The sequence below is a fragment of the Lolium rigidum genome, chromosome 3 (genome assembly GCF_022539505.1).
Source record: "Lolium rigidum isolate FL_2022 chromosome 3, APGP_CSIRO_Lrig_0.1, whole genome shotgun sequence".
In the NCBI taxonomy this organism is placed as follows: Eukaryota; Viridiplantae; Streptophyta; class Magnoliopsida; order Poales; family Poaceae; genus Lolium; species Lolium rigidum.
The window spans coordinates 30,146,865-30,168,947 of NC_061510.1; the positions used below are offsets into that span (position 1 = coordinate 30,146,865).

General features: G+C 41.9%; 1 protein-coding gene across 1 annotated transcript; it reads left to right on the forward strand.

Annotated features, from left to right (window-relative positions):
- The first annotated feature begins 6,810 nt into the window (after positions 1-6,810).
- On the forward strand, positions 6,811-17,510 carry LOC124694576. The gene is made up of 9 exons (XM_047227547.1): positions 6,811-6,843; positions 7,545-7,648; positions 10,028-10,097; positions 12,847-13,112; positions 14,253-14,369; positions 15,128-15,176; positions 16,821-17,056; positions 17,152-17,319; positions 17,457-17,510. The coding sequence occupies exons 2-9, from the start codon at positions 7,559-7,561 to the stop codon at positions 17,508-17,510; spliced, it is 1,050 nt and encodes a 349-aa protein (XP_047083503.1). The 5' UTR covers positions 6,811-6,843; positions 7,545-7,558.
- Positions 17,511-22,083: the final 4,573 nt, after the last annotated feature.

The following is a 22,083-nucleotide window of genomic DNA, read 5'->3' on the forward strand; positions in this document are numbered from 1 at the left end:
TCTTCGTTAAATTGTTATATGGTTGGAATTGGAAAATGATACATGTAGTAATTGCTATAAATGTCTTGGGTAATGTGATACTTGGCAATTGTTGTGCTCATGTTTAAGCTCTTGCATCATATGCTTTGCACCCATTAATGAAGAAATACATAGAGCATGCTAAAATTTGGTTTGCATAATTGGTCTCTCTAAGGTCTAGATAATTTCTAGTAAGGTGTTTGAACAACAAGGAAGACGATGTATAGTCTTATAATACTTGTAATATGTCTTTTATGTGAGTTTTGCTGTACTAGTTCATCCTTGTGTTTGCCTCAAACAACCTTGCTAGCCTAAACCTTGTATCGAGAGGGAATACTTCTCATGCATCCAAATACTTGAGCCAACACTATGCCATTTGTGTCCACCATACCTACCTACTACATGGTATTTCCCGCCATTCCAAAGTAAATTGCTTGAGTGCTACCTTTAAACAATTCAAAATTTATTACCTCTTATTTGTGTCAATGTTTTATAGCTCATGAGGAAGTATGTGGTGTTTATCTTTCAATCTTGTTGGGCAACTTTCACCAATGGACTAGTGGCTACATCCGCTTATCCAATAATTTTGCAAAAAGAGCTGGCAATGGGATTCCCAGTCCCAAATTAATTAACAAAAATAGACACTCCTCCATGGTATGTGATTGTTGGACGGCACCCGAAGGATTCGGTTAGCCATGGCTTGTGTAAGCAAAGGTTGGGAGGAGTGTCATCATAATAAAACTAAAATAAAAAGGTACTCCTTCATGGTATGAGATTGTTGGCAGGCACCCGAGGATTCGGTTAGCCATGGTTTGTGAAAGAAAGGTTGGAAGGAGTGCCATCCAGAAATAAAATAAAATGGGAGCCGCTCTTTGAAGGTTTGTCTGGCAAGGGGTTAGAGTACCCGCTACCATTCGTTGACAACAACATACGCCTCTCAAAACTTTATTTTTATGCTCTCTTTATGTTTTCAAAATCAAAGCTCTAGCACAAATATAGCAATCGATGCTTTTCCTCTATGAGGACCATTCTTTTACTTTTATTGTTGAGTCAGTTCACCTATTTCTCTCCATCTCAAGAAGCAAACACTTGTGTGAACTGTGCATTGATTCTTACATATTTGCATATTGCATTTGTTATATTGCTTTGCATTGACAATTATCCATGAGATATACATGTTATAAGTTGAAAGCAACCGCTGAAACTTAATCTTCTTTTGTGTTGCTTCAATGCCTTTACTTTGAATTATTGCTTTATGAGTTAACTCTTATGCAAGACTTATTGATGCTTGTCTTGAAGTGCTATTCATGAAAAGTCTTTGCTTTATGATTCACTTGTTTACTCATGTCATACACATTGTTTTGATCGCTGCATTCTCTACATATGCTGTACAAATAGTATGATCAAGTTTATGATGGCATGTCACTCCGTAAATTATCTTTGTTATCGTTTTACTCGCTCGGGACGAGCGTAACTAAGCTTGGGGATGCCGATACGTCTCCAACGTATCGATAATTTCTTGTGTTCCATGCCACATTATTGATGTTATCTACATGTTTTATGTACACTTTATGTCATATTCGTGCATTTTCCGGAACTAACCTATTAACAAGATGCCGAAAGGACAGATTGCTGTTTTCTGCTGTTTTTGGTTTCGGAAATCCTAGTAAGGAAATATTTTCGGAATCGGACGAAATCAACGCCGAAAGTCTTAGAAATACGCGAAGCTTCCGAGCACCGAAGAAAGGTCGGAGGGGTGCCGTGGGGGCCCCACACCCGTGGGCGGCGCGGCCCAAGGGGGGCGCGCCCCCTATGGTCCGGGCAGCCCAGTGCCCCTCCGACTCCGACTCTTCGCCTATTTAAGTCGTCGTGACCTAAAACCTCGACACCAATTGACGAAACTCCGGAAAAGTTACTCGTGGCGCCGCCGCCATCGCGAAACTCCAATCCGGGGGACGGAACTCGTTCCGGCACCCTGCCGGAGCGGGGAAGTGCCCCGGAAGGCTTCTCCATCGACACCGCTGCCATCTCCATCAACACCGCTGCCATCTCCACCGCCATCTTCATCACCGCTGCTGCTCCCATGAGGAGGGAGTAGTTCTCCATCGAGGCTCGGGGCTGTACCGGTAGCTATGTGGTTCATCTCTCTTCCATGTACTTCAATACAATGATCTCATTGAGATTCATATGAGTTTGTATCACTACTATCTATGTGCTACTCTAGTGATGTTATTAAAGTAGTTCTATTCCTCCCGCACGTGTGTAAAGGCGACAGTGGGTGCACCGTGTTAGTACTTGGTTTATGCTATGATCATGATCTCTTGTAGATTATGGAGTTAACTATTGCTATGATAATATTGATGTGATCTATTCCTCCTACATATGCATGAAGGTGACAGTGTGCATGCTATGCTAGTACTTGGTTTAGTAGCGTTGATCTATCTTACACTAAAGGTTACTTAAACATGAGCATTATTGTGGAGCTTGTTAACTCCGGCATTGAGGGTTCGTGTAATCCTACGCAATGTGTTCATCATCCAACAAAAGTGTAGAGTATGCATTTATCTATTCTGTTATGTGATCAATGTTGAGAGTGTCCACTAGTGAAAGTGTAATCCCTAGGCCTTGTTCCTAAATACTGCTGAGTTACTACTGCTTGTTTACTTGTTTCTATGCGTTACTACTCGCTGCAATACCACCACCATCAACTACACGCCAAGCACTTTTCTCGCCACCGTTGCTACTGCTCATACTTATTTATACCACCCGTATTTCACTATCTCTTCGCCGAACTAGTGCACCTATTAGGTGTGTTGGGGACACAAGAGACTTCTTGCTTTGTGGTTGCAGGGTTGCATGAGAGGGATATCTTTGACCTCTTCCTCCCTGAGTTCGATAAACCTTGGGTATCCATTTAAGGGAAACTTGCTGCTGTTCTACAAACCTCTCCTCTTGGAGGCCCAACACTGTCTACAGGAAAGGAGGGGGAACGTAGACATCATATACCTTGTTCAACCTCGTCTCCTGACAAGTACTCTTTACTCGTACCGTGGTATGTGGTCTCTTATGAACTTATTCATATGCTTGCAAGACATTAGACGACATTCCACCGAGAGGGCCCAGAGTATATCTATCCGTCATCGGGATGGACAAATCCCACTCGTTGATCCATATGCCTCAACTCATACTTTCCGGATACTTAATCCCACCTTTATAACCACCCATTTACGCAGTGGCGTTTGATGTAATCAAAGTACCTTTCCGGTATAAGTGATTTACATGATCTCATGGTCATAAGGACTAGGTAACTATGTATCGAAAGCTAATAGCAAATAACTTAATGACGAGATCTTATGCTACGCTTAATTGGGTGTGTCCATTACATCATTCATATAATGATATAACCTTGTTATTAATAACATCCAATGTTCATGATTATGAAACTAATCATCCATTAATCAACAAGCTAGTTTAAGAGGCATACTAGGGACTTCTTGTTGTCTACATATCACACATGTACTAATGTTTCGGTTAATACAATTATAGCATGATATATAAAGGGGATGGAGTTTTGGCTCCCAGGTGTATTTGATCCTGTTATCTAGACCACTGGAAAGTGCGTTCAGATTGTTGTACTGAGGGCAATATTCTAACATTGAAGCAGCAGAAAAACAAGAATACTTTGGTGGAGCAGTGCACATTCGTACGGCAAGTTTGCCTGCGACTGACGGAAGCATGGAGCTGACCATCTAGACCCGCGGAACAAGACGGGGTGCGTACCTGGAGTCATGGACCATAGTACAGGAAAATGGTGAGAAGTTAATTTCTCCCCTGTTTGGATGGCAAGACGATGCCACACAACTCTAGAATCAAATCAGGTGCACCCACGTTTTTGAATCCGTCGACTTGGCTGAGCAAGTGCATAGCAAACGGATTCTGCAAATAATTGGTAAAGAGTAAAGACTAACATCACCGTGCTCTTCCATCAACACATGCCGCCTGGACTGGCAACATACACTAAGCTAGGATGATTAGTAACACAAGCTGCGGTTACTAGTTCGACCTACAGCTTTTTGCCCTCGTAGCAGGAAACATGATGATTTGGGCGCGCCACAGATCTTCATAGCTGTTAGCGGGGGCAGTTTCCCCACCGCAGGCTGGGCGAGGGCGCCGTGTGCGGCACCTTGGCCTCCATTTACATCAGTAAATCTGTGTATCCCTCCCGCCGCCTGAAGAAGGTGCGCTAGCGGAGTGCATCGCAAAACCAGAAAACGAGCATATTCCCACTGTTGGAGGCGGAGAGGCCCGGTTTGAGATTGATTGCTGAAAGAAAAGAAAACTTAACACTAAGAATTTGCACTGTTGGAGACACGGTTTAAGATCGATTGCCTGGTGCCTGCCTTCAAGATATCAGTGATGAGCCTGTTGCCGCACATTCAAGGGATGGGATGAAGAGCGTAGTTATCCTGGGAGTCTGGATTGGAGGAGGAAGGGAATGTAAGGATTTTTGGTAAGAACTCTAGATGGCTACCGTGGGGTATGTCCGTATGTGGCAGCTGCTGGGACAGCTGGGCTGTATTCCTTGACGCGTGTTACCTGACAGATCGCCGTTGGGCCCATGCGGACCAAGATGGGGAGACGTTGGTCCAAGTCGTTCGTCCGCTGTCTGTACCGGCATTAACAGTGGGCCATCGACATTTTCGATAACGCGAATACTGGGTCCAATACGCCCCAATATACGAGCACAAACTTCCATCTGTCAGAGGCTGGTTGGTTCAGGTCGCGAGACCAGATGCACCCGGGATATATAAACATTTATTATAAACATAAAGATATAAATAATAACTACTTTATTATTGCCTCTAGGGCATATCTCCTTCAGTTGTATCATCAAGTTCACCGTCACCAACCTAAACCCTTCCATCCACAAGAGGAATGTCATTGTGGCACCAACTGGCCATCGCTGCGTGTCCACGACCCAAAGTGTATGCACCACGTCCCCGGCTCGGTGTATCCCTTCCACGTCCTCTGCCAAAGATACGACCACCACCACGAAAAGAACCAAAGCCACAACCAACCCATGTTTCCCACTCCGCCTTTAGGAAATCCCCCCACTTGAGGTTTTCTTCCTCATGTTCTCCAGTTCCACATTCCAAATGAGAGTGGCCCATAAATCCACATGCACCACAAAATCTGGGCATTTTTTCATATTTCAGGATGTAGATTTCACGTTGACCTTCCCTAGAGATGGAAACAAATCGAGCTAGAGCCTTCCTAACATCAAGGATTACTCGAACTCAGACGAAGTTCCCCATCCCATTAACATCAGTTTCAACCTTAAGAACTTTCCTCACTTTCTTCTCTATCAAGTTTCTGATCCGCGTCTCGTTCTTCTTATACCCAATAGAAATCTTATGGATTTGTATCCAAGTAGCAAAAGTATTCAGATCCACAAAATATGGGGGAGCAAACCCATCATATTTCTCAATGCAAACAATATTTTGTCTAAACAACCAGGGCCGCCCTGCTCCACCTTAAGCCAATTGCCTAAATAGAAGCATTGGACAGGGAAAAGGTTACCCTCAATGTGGTTGAATTGGACGTCCTTCGCAGGGCTCCATGCATTCTTCATATGCTGATCAAACATCCAAGGGCTAAACAGATTAGAGGTGTGAACCCTAATAAGGGCCATCCACCTTTACCTTACTTGGGCGCGGCTTCTTCTTCCTCAAAATCCAGGTCGTCAAAATCATCTTCCTCGATTCTTAGGTGTTGGAGCATTGCATCTATTGCCTCTGACTTTTTTCCCTGAGCCACTCGCCTGATTTGTGCTGCTAGCCGAACTAGCCATCACGATCGCTGAACCAGAGAACACCAAGATTTCGCGGATGAACGGGGACCCAGTGCACTCACCTAATATGAGGGGACTGGGAGCCGGATTGGGGATGAAGGATGGAGGAGAACTCCGCACCGAAGATCGATGGCGGAGGCTGCAAAAACCCTAGTCGCCCGGCTGTCGCCCAGAGCGCTAGGTCAAGCAAAAATAGGGAGCAAAAACTAAGGCACCTTATAGGACGAGGCGTTTCTTGTCAGCTTAATACAGTGTTCTCGAAAAAGAAATTTACACCTCTTCTGAGGTACGGATTTGGTTGGGCCTGCTTGGCCCAACTTTGACCAGGGGCTCATTTTGCTTGCTTAAAAAAAAAAGATGCGGCAGGATTGAGTTTCAACACAAAAGAAAACCCAAACCATATCGGGCAAACGTGCCAAATATAGCGCGACGGAGGCGGCGGCGCGGGGTGGCCTGGTGGGGTTGTGCCCGGAGTCCCGGAGGCGCACCGCGCACCTGAGCCTGAACTTAACGAGGCGCACCTCGGCGCAGAGGCGAAAACCCCGCCTGTGGCCGGAGGAGGCGCACCAGAACTCGGCGAGAGAATCAATCGGCCTCGGCGGAAGAGACGCCACGCGCCGTGCGGCCGCAAGAGGGGGCCTTTTCCCCTTCCGGCGAGGTAACTATTGTGCAATACGCGGGGGGGGGGGGGGGGGGGGGCTTAGATCTTCTTTAACCCCTCCCTTCCTTTTCGCCTCCCTCCCTTGTCCGAACAGATTCGGTGCTAGGACTAGTTCCTCGAATCAGTTCGTTTTTTTTTTTTGTGTCCATGGTCTCAGGTTCGTCGGAGATACCTAGGTTTGGGGCGAGTCGGGAACAGCAAGAATTTCAGACTAACAATGTAAGTCAAGCAGACATTGCCGCACCAAAGCCTTCCAGCGGTTGACATTGGAGATATCTAGTTGATTCGTGATGAGGTTTATGAGCTGCTCTATGTACGATTCAGTGCTTACTGTGAGTTATAGTTGAGGGCAACAAAGATTAGAGTTGTTCTCCTTGATGCATTGCTAACCACATACATCCATAAATGTCCATACATTTTCAGTTATTGCAATCTAACACACCTAGGAAAGTGATGCCCCCCCTCTGTTGTTGCTGTTGTTGCAAATGTCACATATCATTATATGTACTGTAAGTCAAAGCCTAAAATCCTGGTAAAAATAAGTTCCGGAGATGTTCCTGTTATCGTACTTTTAGTGTTCGACCAGGTAGCATGAGGCCTGGCCTCTGTTGATTATGGTGGTTTCAAAGCACATTTCACTGAAATGCATCTGCACAGACATTAGCACAGAATAACTGGTGAAAATACGTGAACTTATTAGCCGTATGATCCAATGCCATTTTGGAATTCTCCTAGTAAAGCTCGTCTTTCACTCATTTGCCATCTGAGCCATCTCCACTGAAGTACTGAACCAGTAGGAAAGCTGACAATGTTTTTCAAGATCGAATTTCCTAATCCCGAGCTACTTTGTTTGCTCTCTTTTGCTAATAAAGCCTCAGGTTACCTCTCATGATAGAACTATTCTATTATGTTGTCCAGTGTCGATATTTGATGTATGCATTTTATTTGACTTACTTGAGCATGTGGTTATACTAAATCTTCCTGAGTTGTTGACACAACCTTTTCTTTTTGTAGTTGGGTGACTCAGAATGGACCTAATACTTCCATTTAAAGTTGGAGGTGTTGTAGAGTTAAGATCCTTCGATGCTGGTTACAGGGGTGCATGGTTCCGTTGCAAGGTTGAACTAGTAATCTCTTTTACTGTTGCTGTTTATACAGGACAATATTTAATTCTGCAACTTTAATTTTCCGCTTCATCGAAAATAGTATGACCAAGACTATTGATCCAACTCTGACATTCTCATATTATGTTTTTATTTGTTAATTTGCACTAATCACTATATCATAAAGGTTTTCCCCACCAAGTTCGAGTTTCAACCCGCAATGCCAAAACCTTCTGTTTGACACCCTCCAATTGTTCAAATCTCTCCTACTATGCTTTTAATAGCTCAATCTTAAACTATGGAGTTGTCTGGACTTCTCTTGGATTGGTTTCTTTGTCTCATGCTTCTATGTCCTAGCTCGTAAAACCTGACAATGGTAGGGGTGCCAAGTAGTATACCATCATTGGTAGGACTACATGGACATGCGAATAGGAGAAGATCCATCTTTTCGTGTCATATCTTGGCCATATGTGTACCAACACAGTATCAAGATCAGATTAAATCTAAACAATTACATGTCTCTTGTGTTTGTTCATCCTTGACGACTAACAAATGACTACCAACATTGGCTAGTGCAATCCACTTAGACACTTCAACACCCCCACTCACACGTGTGACGGGGAAGACAAGTCAACACGTGTAGAGACTCAGAGGTAGGCTCAAGAGGCCTTGTACGTGGACCGGTGACTCAGATGTATCGCTCAAGAGGCCTATACATGGACACTGAGGGGGCAATAACAATTTTAGGATAAATTGCGAAATCCAGGACTCGAACTCGAGACCTTAGGTTGTGATACCATGTCAAGCTTCATGCACTAGCCAACGCAACCAAAGGTCCGAACTGACAGTGTTAGCGGGGAGGCCAACACGTGTATGAACTCTCAGAGTTATAAGGGGCCTAATACATGTACCGAGGGGTCATGAGCAATTTTAGGATAAATTGCGAAACAGGGCTCTCGAGACCTTGGCTCCAATACCATTTCAAGCTTCTCGCACTAGTCAATGCAACCACAATTCCAAAATTATGGAAAGGAATAGTGCACAATCCACTTATACACATCAACACCCCCTCAGTGTGACGAGAAGACAAGTCAACACGTGTAGACTCAGAGGTATGGCTCAAAAGGCCTATACGTGTACTGAGGGGCCATGAGAAATTTTAGGATAAATTGCAAAACCCAGGATGATAAGTGAGAGGCACTAGCCAACGCAACCAAAAGTCCAAATTGATGGGAAGGGATAGTGCAATCCACTTATACAGTTTAACATGGCAACATCAATTTTAGGATAAATTGCAAAAGACAGGAATCGAACTTGAGAACTTGGCTCTGATACCATTTCAAGCTTCTTGCACTAGCCAACGCAACCAAAAGTCCAAACTGATGGAAAGGCCACTGCAGTCCACATATACATACATCAACAGCCCACCCCTTCACGTGCATGAAGTCTAAGAGGTATGGCACAAGGAGCCTTTACGTGTAATGAGGGGTCATGAGCAATTCTAGAAGAAATTGCGAAACCCAAGACTGGGCTCTGATACCATGACAAGTGAGAGGCACTAGCCAACGCAACCAAAAGTCCAAACTAATGGAAAGGGCTAGTGCAATCCACTTGTACACATCACCCCCCCCCCCCCCCCCATGTGTGACGAGAAGACATGCCTATACGTGGACACCGAGGGGGCAACAACAATTTTGGGATAAATTGCAAAAGCCAGGACTTGAACTCGAGACCTTAGAGCAGGATTTGTGAGTTTGACAGCATCACTTTTGACATAATTTCCACCCTAGAGAAGGCACGCCTCGTGGTGTGTTGGGTTAGACATTTAGCAGCTGCACCGATATGTGTTCTCTCATATTTTGTTGAGGAGAACCACTTCTTGGTGGTGTGGTCCAGTTGGGGCGCGTGACTCTATCGAAGAGTTAGAATCCCGGTGCTCAGATTTACTACCTCCGTTTCAATGAATAAGGCGCACGTGCATTTCAAGACGAACTTTGACCAAAAAATTAAGCAACAAAATCATGATAATATTGTATGTAATTGATATCGTTGGATAAATATTGAAAAGCACTTTCTAATGATGCTAATTTTAAACCAACAATCTTTGTATATTTAGAGTATTTTTTAGTCAAAGAAAAAACACACAAAAAGAGGGTGCCTTATTCATTGGAATGGAGGGAGTATACTATTGCGGGCTCCTTTTTAGTGTTTAATCAGTAAAAAGAGGTAGAAAATGTGCATTTTAAAAGAAAAAAACTCTTAACTGATAGCTTGCTAATCTAATTTTGTGAAAATCCATGTCATGCGTTCCAACTTATATATTCAGATTTTTTTGGACAAAGGTCCTTTTTCTGTATAGTGAGATGGGCTATTACTAAATCGTTTCACTTTCAGATCAGCGATATGTGTATCAGGAATGGTCACATGGAGTATCAGGTTGAGTATATGGACTATCCAGAGGAAAGTAAGTAATAGTTTTATGCCTTGTCTTCTATATAGTATATGTCATTTTCATATGGAGAACCCAATAGTATATATTATTACTTCCTCCGTCCCAAATATAAGGCATATAAGTTCAATCAAAAGTCAAACCTTACTAAGTTTGACCAAATATTTACGGAAAAATATGAATATCTACAATATTGAGTAGACATGTTGAGAAAATATACTTCATTGTGAATCTATTGATATTGATTTAGTGTTCTAGATGTTAATATTTTTTGTATAAACTTGGTCAAACTTAGAAGATATTGACTTTTGACTAAACTTATATGCCTTATATTTTGGGACGGAGGGAGTACTTTTTATTCGAATTTGTTTTTTCTGTGCTAGCTTTGTCTGGGTGTTTGTGTATACTGCACAGTTTTTTGAAGAGAAGTATTATGCTGATTATTATAGTGGAGGCTATCTTGATCTGACGGTGAATTTTTTCTTTTAGTTTGTAGCTTAGCTCCCTTTCCTCTCCCTGGATACGTTTTTTTTGCAGCTTACGCTTAGCTGAGGTGCATTTTTCATAGTTTGACCGATGAACCAGTTTGAATTTGCAGCATGTAAGCTATAAACTGATCTATGGTCTGTCCTACTTAATATTTCAATGGAGCTCCAGCGAACCCAGCCCACACTGCACTGGAGACGCCCCTATTTGCTAGGCTACATGAATCAGTCTGGATTGTTGAACCTAGTGCAAACTATAACTTTGTTATTAATTCGTCGCCTAATAGTTGCCTAAATGTCGCTATTTTGTCCGAGCGCTCTGAGGTGGACGACTCAAAGCGACGCCCAGAATTTCTCAGTTAGGCTGGCGCCCAGAAAAATGGCTTTGCCATGCTCGCCTGGGCGTCGCTGCGGCTAACTGCGTCGCTCGGCCTGGGAGAAATCGGCAGGATAAGCTCGAGTTTTTTGCATTAAATGAGCAAAAACTTCAGATCTGGAGGTAGCAAGTCAACGAGAGAGGGAAATGCAGTTGGCGTGGCTGATTTGCTCATGGACAGAGGAGATGCGTAGCTGAGCAGCTGCTGGAGCTCGCCGTGGCTCGCCGGCTATGGGGATTTTGGAGCTCGCCATGGCTCCCTTTCCATGGAGCTGATGGAGCTCGCCATGGTTCCCACGCCAGGCTGCTGAAACAGCAGTACAGGTGGTGGTAGAAGGAAGAGGCTAGGTTTTCTGTGCTCTAATATCGTTCAGGCTGTTGACTTGCTACCCTCTCTTATGCACCATTGGGGAGCTGCTAGGTTTTCTGTGCTCTTATATCGTCCAGGCTGCTGGGCCTAATGGGCCGGCTCTAGTATAACTTTGCGGCCAATTTGTCACATAAGGTGGAAATTTGATGCCATATTTGTATAATTTCATTTTTTACCATAAAATATATTATTTATTTATTTTTTGCCCAACGCCCAATCGTCGACATGTCAGGTGCCATGTCGACATGTCGACTCAACTCCACGAGCTCGACTCGACTCAGCGACATAATAACCTTGAACTATAATATAAACCATGAGAGCCTTCAGTGGGCAAAAATAAACAAAAGTGACTTTTTTCATGAAAACGCAAAAAGCTTTGCGTTTGGATGCATTGATAGAAAAAAGAAGCACATGTGCTGCACTGTTGTTTCATATGACATGCTATCCTTAACATATGGAAACTGTACTTCATATCACATTGCTGCTTCTTGCAGTTTCAGTTTGCACTTTTCCTAGATATTGTTTACTTTCTAGAATTTCTCGGAAAGTCCTTTTGGCTCCTAAGCTCCAGTGCTCCCTTCGTTTTAAAATATTCAAAAATTATGCTTAAAAGTTTTAGAAAAATCTGAAATAAAATCTGGATGTAGTATATTCTACAAGCATGCAAAATTACAAAGCTAAATTAGTTGAATTCTGAGCTAAAAAAATGACAAATTTTGGAGTTTTTAAAATATGCACTGGTTACTATACTCAGATCTATACCTTTTCATTTTTGTGTAGGATTCGCAAGTTTGTAGGATACATTATTAAGTACATACAGAAATTGTTAACACTTTTTTTTTGGAACTTGTAAATATGATTTTCTAATTATTTAAAATAAAGGGAGCACTGGATTTCATGAGCGGGAAATCTCTGCCCCGAATTTCTGCACTAATATCTTGAAAACACAAGCTTTACTAACCTCATGATTTGTGTGGGGGTTTAGTACAGCTAAGTTTAATGCTAACAAGCAAGCATTGCGGCTCAAATATACCCTTCAAGGCCTGCATTAACTAGAAGATCCACTGAACTTACCAGGACTCTTTGCCATGTTTTGATTCCAACAACTACTGTACTATGTGAAGTTGAAAATATATCTGACAGACATTTTCTACGAGCTTGAGTCCTGGACTTTAGGTTGGAAGAGTAAAGCGTGATACATACCGTTGGGATGAATATTGACTCGTGTACTGCATGGCCTCTAGGCCAATAGAAAGTACATGTACATGTATTTCACTTGGATGCCTAAAACAGGTATAATGCATCGTCTTAGTTGCAATTTTAGGCCTGAAATGTTCCTTCATCCTTAGAGGGTTAGTGTCAAACATGTGAAAATCTGGATGGATAATTGGATATTAGTGTCAAAAGCAAGCATAGCGAAACCACCGAAAAGCTGTGCCAACAAACCTCCAAACGGCACATAACCTGAGACTGTCAAAGCTAGTTTTTGTTACTTTTTTATACGTCTAAATGATTCCTTTCATCTACTAACAGAAAGGAGCTGGAGTAGACTCTACAAAGTTCCCCCAAAATACCGTCGGAAAGCAGGTCGGAAAGCAGGACAGAATAGGGAGCTCATGCTACGACCTCCTTTTCCTCCATGGTGTCGGGATAATGATATTCCTGAGCATGGCCAGAAGATGGATGTTCTAGCAGTTGTAAGCAGCCCTTGGAAAGTTGGTGACTTGATTGACTGGCGGCACACCAGTTGTTTCTGGACCGGGAAAATTACCGAGTTACTGGGCGATGACAAAGCTATGGTAAGTATTTAGTATGGTTAATGGCAAATGGCGATTGCCTGCTCTCCATGGATGCAAATAGCTATCCACTGTAATTTAAACTTGTCTTAATTATTTTTTGTTCAAACTTTATCGAAAAATTAGCATCATCATGTTATTTATATTCAAATTTCACTTTGATAGATTCTAAAATGTTTTACCTAGCATCATCTTATTGAGGATGGTATTATGATTGCTCAAGCAATTATGCTTGCTCTATCTGCAAATTAATTATTTCAAGTTGATTTCAACTTGTGCTTGCTATATTTGCACAACGATTGCACTAGATGGTGTCAAGACCATTCGCAGTGATCATGCGAATCTGAGAAGGACAAGAAGTTGCAGCTTTCCAAACATTTAGTAATCACAATCCAAGATCGCAAAAAAAATCGTAAAAGGAAAACTCTCATTACCACCGGGAGAGGAACTAAGAATCACATCTGTCAATAAATGTGTCAGTTGTGTTTGTGCCTCTGTCCCACTTACCAGTGTTATAGCCAGTGGTAGGACTATAGGTACTCCCCCCGATTCAAATTAATTGACTCCACTTTGTCTAGATACAGATGTACCTAGATGTTTTTGTTAACTAGATACATCCGTATCTAGATAAAGTGGAGTCAATCATCGTTTTAAAGGTGTCGCTTAGGCGTCCAAGCGCTCCCCCTCCGCCTTGGAAAAACGGCCGCTTTAGGCGCCTAGGTGTCCAAAGCGTCCGCCTAGGCATCGTCTAAGCGTCAGAGCGCCCCCTCCGCTCTAAGACGCCTTAACGCCTTTAAAACCATGGAGTCAATTAATTTGAATCAGAGGAAGTACCAAAAAAAATTCTGGTTCTTAGATGGAATATAAAGTGAGACCAACCTCAGCCGAAGTATGAGGGGCCAGCATCCACAAGAAGTCCATGCCTTCTTTTCTAGCAAACGATTTGAATGCCTCTGTGCAGACATGGTTAGCTGTTGTGTCCATAATGTAACTTCGTTCTTCTTTGCGTTTTTGTTAGTGATAAGAAACTTTTTCTTAAAATCCTTCATTGCATATTTTACAGCAGACATTTGTCGCTATGTTTGGGCGATTACATTTAATATGCGCTAGATTATACTATTTCTACTTGGTCCTTGTCTACAGATAGTTTGTCCTGAAATACCGCTAGGTGAAGGTGGATGCTATGAAGTCGATCTTGATGACCTGAGGCCAGCACTTGATTGGTCCCTCGAAAAAGGGTGGAGCGCTCCTCTTTCAAAGGTAACTGCATAATAATTCAGTGTCTCATGAAACATCCTAAGCATCGGTACGCGTTCGTCTTCGACAACGGGCAGGTCAACGCTGCCAACTTGTTCGACACTATCCAGGCTGAGGCCAGACAGTGGGCTTTAGTAGACGCAGCTGGGCTGGTGGCACTTCTCTCTGTGGCTCCTAGCGTGTAGGGCGTCGCGTTGTAACTATGTGGTTTTGGCATCTCGAGGCCTTTTTTTTACAAAATCTTCTTTCTATCAAATGCATCGAGACACAAGGCTTTTGCTTTTTCTCGAAGAAGAAATACAGTTCAAAAACCACCACAGGGGGTTATTTAAACGGTATTGGGTAGTGTAATATATGGTGGAGCTGGCTACCTGGTTCCGAACTTCAGCGTCAATAAGACATTTCCTTCTTGTGTGAAATTCTCTAACTGGCCAATCTGAAACTCAAAGCAGAGACAATATTGAAAATTTCCAATCATGATCTTATCAGTATCTTTCTATTCAACGTTTTACAAGCCGATCCTACAATCCTGATATTTTGCTAATAGAAAAATAATTTGACCTAAGATTATGACTCCGAAAACCTGATCTGGCTTACCAATTAGTAACTTCTCTAAGATGAAAATAATATAAACACAGACAATATGCTTTTCAAGGTAGGATAATTTAGTATCAGTTAATTATAAATGAATTTATATATTTAATTAGATAGATCTCCATTCCATTATATTTCTGGAATCAACAGTTGTTTTATTGTGCCAGGAAAATGGTGAATGCTGGTATACTGCCCGTTTGGTCACAGAGAACCCAGGTATTAGTAATTTGCTGATTTCTGTAAACTACATGGTTTTGATACAGCTCTTCAATTGTGATGGTGTAGTCTGTCATATTTTGACACATACCACCCCATCACTATGAAAGTAATCAGAATCTTAGCTGGATTCTGCTCCATTTGGCCAGTTGATTCCTCATCTTAACCAAGGGCAGAGCTTAGCTATCTCTTGTCCTTGTGAACAGGGATCTTCCTGATTGAAGCATATCCTCAGGAGTTGATATCTCTAACTCTTTGCCAATCAACAGGAGTCAGGAAATGATGAGACTAGTATTACCTCCTTGTTTCCAATGACTCTTCATTATCTCCTGAGCAGAGTTCTCTTCGCCAAAAATGTGTCCTTCCTCTTCTTACCTGTCAGTCATCATCAGAGTCCAGACATTCACTAATTTGACATGTACTGGCAAGCCTTCTCAATAAAAACCCTTAACTCATTCAGACATTCACTAATTCATATCCTGGAAATAACCATTGAAGTAGCATACCTTATAACGTTTTGGAATGGTCAACGCAAGTTTACTATAATCTCAAGCACACATACCTTGTCATGCTGAATGTAGACATTTCATCAGAACCACCACTATAATGCAGCTTGTTGCCAGTGCTGCATAACTCTTGTCCAAAGTGAAATCTTAACGATTACTCCCTCTGTTCCTAAATATAAGATGTTTTGGCCAGTCAATTTGGCTTCCCAAAACATTTTATATTTTGGGAAAAGAGGGAGTACAATACATTATTCAAAACCTTCATCACTTACGTACTGCAAGTCTCTGCATGCAATTCATATGAAAAATATCTTTATGAAAAAAAGAGCTGCAGCATGCTACCAGCGTGGGGCAAATTTATATAAAATCCATGCCGCAACGATGGTGCACACAAGCTGTAACAGCACAAATGCACCTACATCTGGCCCACATCAATTCAATCTTGTACAGCACATCTGCTCACTTTTGTCGATATAAATATTTTATGGCATGCCCAGTAATGCATGTATTGGGAGCTAGGGATTTTGCTGGAGGAGCCAGAGCAGGATTAGGGGAGAATAAGAGACATATAGTGTGGTCTTGTAGTGGGATCTGACAAGCGTCTATTACAATGTGTATCCATGTGATCTGCAGCCATGGCAGTAATAGGGCATGTGATCAAGTTATCTTGTCTTGTTTGTTGAATCGTCGGTTTGTTCTTTCAGATTGAGGCAATAGATGAAGACATAAAATCGAATTGTTCTGTGTATATTTTTAGTTGCTGTGTTAACCTGATGTACTTAACTAACTAGTTCCAACAAGCTAAACTTCTGCTAAAAAAGATATTTCAAGCAACATGTGACAATGGATCTCTTCAGAAAAAAACGGGGTTAAAAGGTGCCCTGATCTCTGAACCGCCTTTTAAAGAAAACCAGACTGGACCAGTTTGATAACAGTTTCGTGCAGGCGGGATTAGTTTTCACAGGCTTACTGAACCATGTTTCATTGATACCTGCCTTGAATAGGTTTTCATCTGTTGCATTTCTTAGAATTAAATCTACTAGGTGTTTGCTTTTGAATTGTTCATCTAGAGTTGCATTAAATTAGAGCAACTGTCTTCGCAACAGACCATAATATTTTGCTTACTATTGGTATACAGATACAGGAAGTAGCAGCTCAGATGAGGACATTGAGCAATCTGATGACGGTATCAAGGAAGTACAAAAGTGCTGGAATGGATCATTTGACACAGCGAAGCAGGAACAACACAATTGCTTGAATGGATCATGTGTTACCGCGGAGAAAGTGAAGGACCCAGATGTAAAACATCCAGCCAGTAGAAATGGCAGGCACTGCATGAAGAGTCAACCACATAGCGAGGAGGAACCACAAAATGCACGAACGAAGAGCCTGATACGTCTCTAGTGGTCATCCGCCCAAAAGCGCAACTTACGCCTGATGAAAGTGATGAATGCTGCACGAACATCCAGGCTGAGTATCCAACATCCCCAATGGCCAATTCAGGACATTCTTGTGAGTTCCTTACCAGTGACCAATCAGGTCTCACCAGTTTGAAAAAACTCAAGACCTCAACTGAGTGTGCATCAGTTCAGCAGCCTCCTGGCACTGCTGGTGACGCGTTGATGGATCTGGAGAAAGTAGCAAGTAAAATCAGAAGGGCCCAGGATCTCCTGCAATCTATCGACGACACTCCATCAAGCAGAGCGCCTTCTTGGCGATTGTATCGGTAAAGCATAACTGAAGTTATGTGGCTTCTGACTATAACCTGATGTAGCTAGTGCTCGACTCCCTGGTTATGCTAGTTAGTTGGAATCTCTGGAAGAAGTGAGATGCAGCAATGGAAGGCGCAGCAGCAGCAGGGTCTGATAGCTTTTGCGACGAGTAAAGAGTTAGCTTAGATGAGTGTTTGGTTGTATAGCGTTGTCCTGCAGCTGTGTGCAAGCGTCTTGTAAAACTGTTTGCCGCCTATAAGATGCTTGATCTTCCGACTCTCTCCTTGCCCTCACCACCTGACTCCCCTGCCTGCGTCTCTCCTCCTTGCTGCTGGCGGCCATGATGGCTGGCAGAGGGTGGGAGGGGGTCTGCCTCCTAGTAGATGTAGGTTTCTTCTTTCTTTTCTTCTCCCAGGCAAATAAATGGGTGGCCGGTTCTAGATCTGTATCGGTCTTTTTTCAATTTTCCTCAGCTCATGGCCACGGCTGTGGGGTGGAAGGCTGGATTGAGATTTGGGGTGGATCATATGCCGGCACCCCTTTGCCGTGTCCATGGGGAGGCGTTGCGAGAGATGAAAGATGGTTTGGCCTTGTACACGATGAATAGAAAAACCATTCAGCTTGCAAGAGATGAAAGATGGGTTGGCCTTGTACACGATGAATAGAAAAACCATTCAGCTCGCAGAGAGTAATTTGCGTCCACTTTTGACTAGCAGCCTATGACTATGGATTTTTTTTTTGTAAAAATGATATAAAATATGCGCATACATAAAATATTACTTGGAACAAAAAATCAAGTTGGAGGGAAATAAAACTTTTTCTCATAAAAAATTTAATAAAACTAGGTATGAAAATCAAAGGTAGCGACTGATGAACAAATTACATCTAAACCGTGGACACAAGAATAGACAAATTGGCAAAAAAAATCACGACTCCGATCTGGAAAAAATGATAGCACGACAAGGGAAGTTGAACACAAAACACATCTTGGAACAATATTTTAGTGGATTTTTTTTTTATCAGAGTAAGGTAAATAAATCTTTCAGAAAGAATGAACACAAAATTATACACTAAGGAACAAAAAAAAAAGAACATCACATGGGAAAAAAACTAGAAATAAAATAACTGTGTAACCATTTATTTTTGGAATAAGAGAAACAATCTTTCGGAACAAAACACAAATCTATATGGTAAGGAATAAATAATAACATTGCAAGAAACAATAAAAAATAACAAGGAACAAAAAAATTGTGGAACTAATTTGCTAGAACAAGAGGAGCAAATGTTTCAGAACAAAAGGAACAAATCACTATATGTTAGAAATATATTATAGCTAATACTTATACTAGTCATATATATGCATATACAGTCGGTTAATGTCTGGGAAACAACTCTTAAAGAGTCCTCGATTTTTTTTGAAGTGTCATGGAACAACTTATGACCATGAAAGAAACAAAAAATGAAGAGGAACACCATGTTGTTTTCGGAACAACTCTTAAAAACTCCCGGAACAGTCCTTGAAGTGTCATGGAGCAATTTATGACCACAAAGGGAACAAAAACAAATCAAGAGCAACAACATGTTAATTTTTTTTTGGAACAACTCTTAAAGAGTCCTAGAACAATTCTTGAAGTTTTGTGGACCCGTTTATGACCATGAAGGGAACACAAAAAAGAGGAACAACATGCATGTTAATGTTCTTGGAACAACTCTTAAAAAGTTCCGGAACTATTATTGAAGTGTCATGGAACAATTGATGGCCATGAGGGGAACAACAAATCAAAGAGAAACAACATGTTAATGCTTTTGGAGAAACACTTAAAGAGTCCTCGAACAAATTTTGAAGTGCCGTGGAACAATTTATGACCATGAAGGAAACAAAAAATCAAGAGGAACAACATGTTAATGTTTTTTTTGGAACAACTCTTAGAAAGTACTGAACAATTATTGAAGTATCGTGGAACAACTTATGACCACGAATGGAACAAAAAAGCAAGCAAAACAACATGTTATTGTTTTTAAACAACTTTTAAAGAGTTTGGACCAATTCTTGAAATGTTACAAAAAAAATTGACCACAAAGGAAAAACTAAAAGAAACAACATGCTAATGTTTTTGGAACAACTCCTAAAGAGTCGCGGAACAACTTTCAAAGTATCTAGAATAACTTTTTTGAACAAAATTGTCAAAACTTTTCGATCAAAGGAACAACAAATATCAATACACTAGGGAAGAAAAAGAACATCACAACAAACAAGAAAAAATAACTAGGAACAAAAAATACTAAAACAAGAGCAAATCTTTCAAAATAAAGTAACAAACACCTATACACTAGGGACAAAAAGGTATCACATGGAACATGATAGAAAAAAGTACTTAAGAAGGTAATAAAGTAAAGAGAAGAGAAAAAGGAAAACAGTGAAAGAAACATATATGAAAGAAAGAAAAGTAAAAATAAACTGTCTACTACTCCGTAGAACCAACACCTACATAGAGAGGAGACTAGAACGACACGATCTATCTATTTTTTCTTCTCTCAATCGAACATGGTTCAAAGCACGTACGCCGCCTAAACTCGATTGGGCCGACCCACTAACTAGCGTGCGCGGGCGTTACCGAGCAGTTTCCAGAGACTGGGGTTTCTTTTTTCAAGGAGGTGGCGGTGGCGCGGGGTGGCTGGAAGAAGGGGAGGAGGTCAGCTCAGAGCAGAGCACGGGGGGCTCTGGCCGGAGGAGGCGCACCTGAATCGAATCGGCGACATAATCAAATCAGCGGAAGACACCCCGCGCCGGCCGTGCGGCGCAAAGGGCCCCGGCATTGTCCCCTTTCTACGAGGTAAACAACTGTGCAATACGGGGAATTAGATCTTCTCTAACCATATCTTATTCAGTTTTCGTTTTCCTGTTTATAGTTTTTTTTAAAACTAACATTTTTACAGAATTTTTTATATTTTCGAATTTTGTTCAAAATTTTCTGTCTACAATTTTTTAAAATGTTCGATTTTAAATTTGTTCAAAATTTGAAAATCCTCTGTAATTCAAAAAATGTTCAAATTTAAAATTTGTTCAAAATTTAAAATTCATCCATAATTTGGAAATTCGTCCAATATTACATTTTTTGTTCAGAATTTGAAATTCGTTCAAATTTTAAAAATGTTCGAATTTCAAAATTCATTCAAATTTGGATTTTTTTCAAATTCCGAAATTCGTTCAATTTTTGTCAAACTTGAACATTTTTCAAATTCGTTCGAATTATTTTTAAACATAAAAATAAAAAGAGATAACAAAAGAAGAAACACCGAAAAATAAAACAGAAAAGAAAAACAAAACAGAAAAGAAAAAAAGAAAACAGAAAACAGAAAAGAGAAAAGAAAAGGAAAAGAAGAAAAAAACAGGGAAAAATCGCCTAACCGGGCCGGCGCACACCGCGCGCGGGTGTGCGGCGCGGTGCAGGTGCCGACCTGGTCGGCATTTACCGAGCAGTTTCCAGAGACTGGGGTTTCTTTTGTTTTCAAGGAGGAGGTGGCGCGGGGTGGCCGGAGGAAGGGTAGGAGGTCAGCTCAGAGCACGGCGGGCTCTGGCCGGAGGAGGCGCACCTGAAGAACTCGGCGACAGAATCGAATCGGCGGAAGACACCACGCGCCGGCCGTGCGGCCGCAAAAGCCCCCGGCATTGTCCCCTTCCGGCGAGGTAACCACTGCGTAATACGGGGAACTAGATCTTCTCTAACCCTATCTTTCTTTTCGTCCCCACTCCGCTGTTTGAACAATGTTTCGTGCTGAGTAGTTCTCGAGTCAATCCATTTTTCTTTGTGCACGGTCTCAGGTTCGTCGGAGATACCTAGGCTTGGGGCGAGTCGGGAACGGCAAGAAATTCAGACCCAGGTAAGTCCAGCCGTAGTCATTGCCACACCAAATTCTTCCACCCGTCGCCATTGGTGTTTTTAATTGTTTCGTGACGAGGTTTGTGCGCTGCTCTATGTACGATTCAGTGCTTACTGTGAGTTATAGTTAAGGGCAACCAAGATTAGATTTGTTCTCCTTGATGCATTGGTAACCACATACATCCAGAAATGTCGATACATCTTCAGTTATGCAATCTAACACACAGGGTGACTGGGGAGGGCAGGATACTTAGGAAAGTGGTGCTTGCCCCCCTTGCTGTTGTTGCATATATCACATATCATTTCAGAACATGTGTACTGTAAGGGAAAGCGTAAAATCCTGGCGAAACGAAGTTCCAGCAGACGGTCCTGTTATCGTACATGTAGGGGGTGGCCTCGGTTGATTGTGGTTGTTTCAAAGAACATTTCACTGAAATGCATCTGCTCAAAGATTAGTGCAAAATCCTGGTAAAAAGACGTTAACTTGGCAGCCGTATGATCCAATGCCATTTTGGAATTCACCTAGTAAAGCTCGTCTTTCACTCATTTGCCGTCTGAGCCATCTCCACTGAACCAGTAGGCAAACTGGCAATGTTTTTCAAGATCGAATTTCCTAATCCCGAGCTTACTTTGCTCTCTTTTGCTAATTAAGCCTCAGGTTACCTCTCATGATAGAACTATTCTATTATGTTGTCTAGTGTTGATATTTGATGTATGCATTTTACTTGACTTACTTGAGCATGTGGTTATACAAGATCTTCCTGAGTTGTTGACACAACCTTTTCCTTTTGTAGTTGGGTGACTCAGA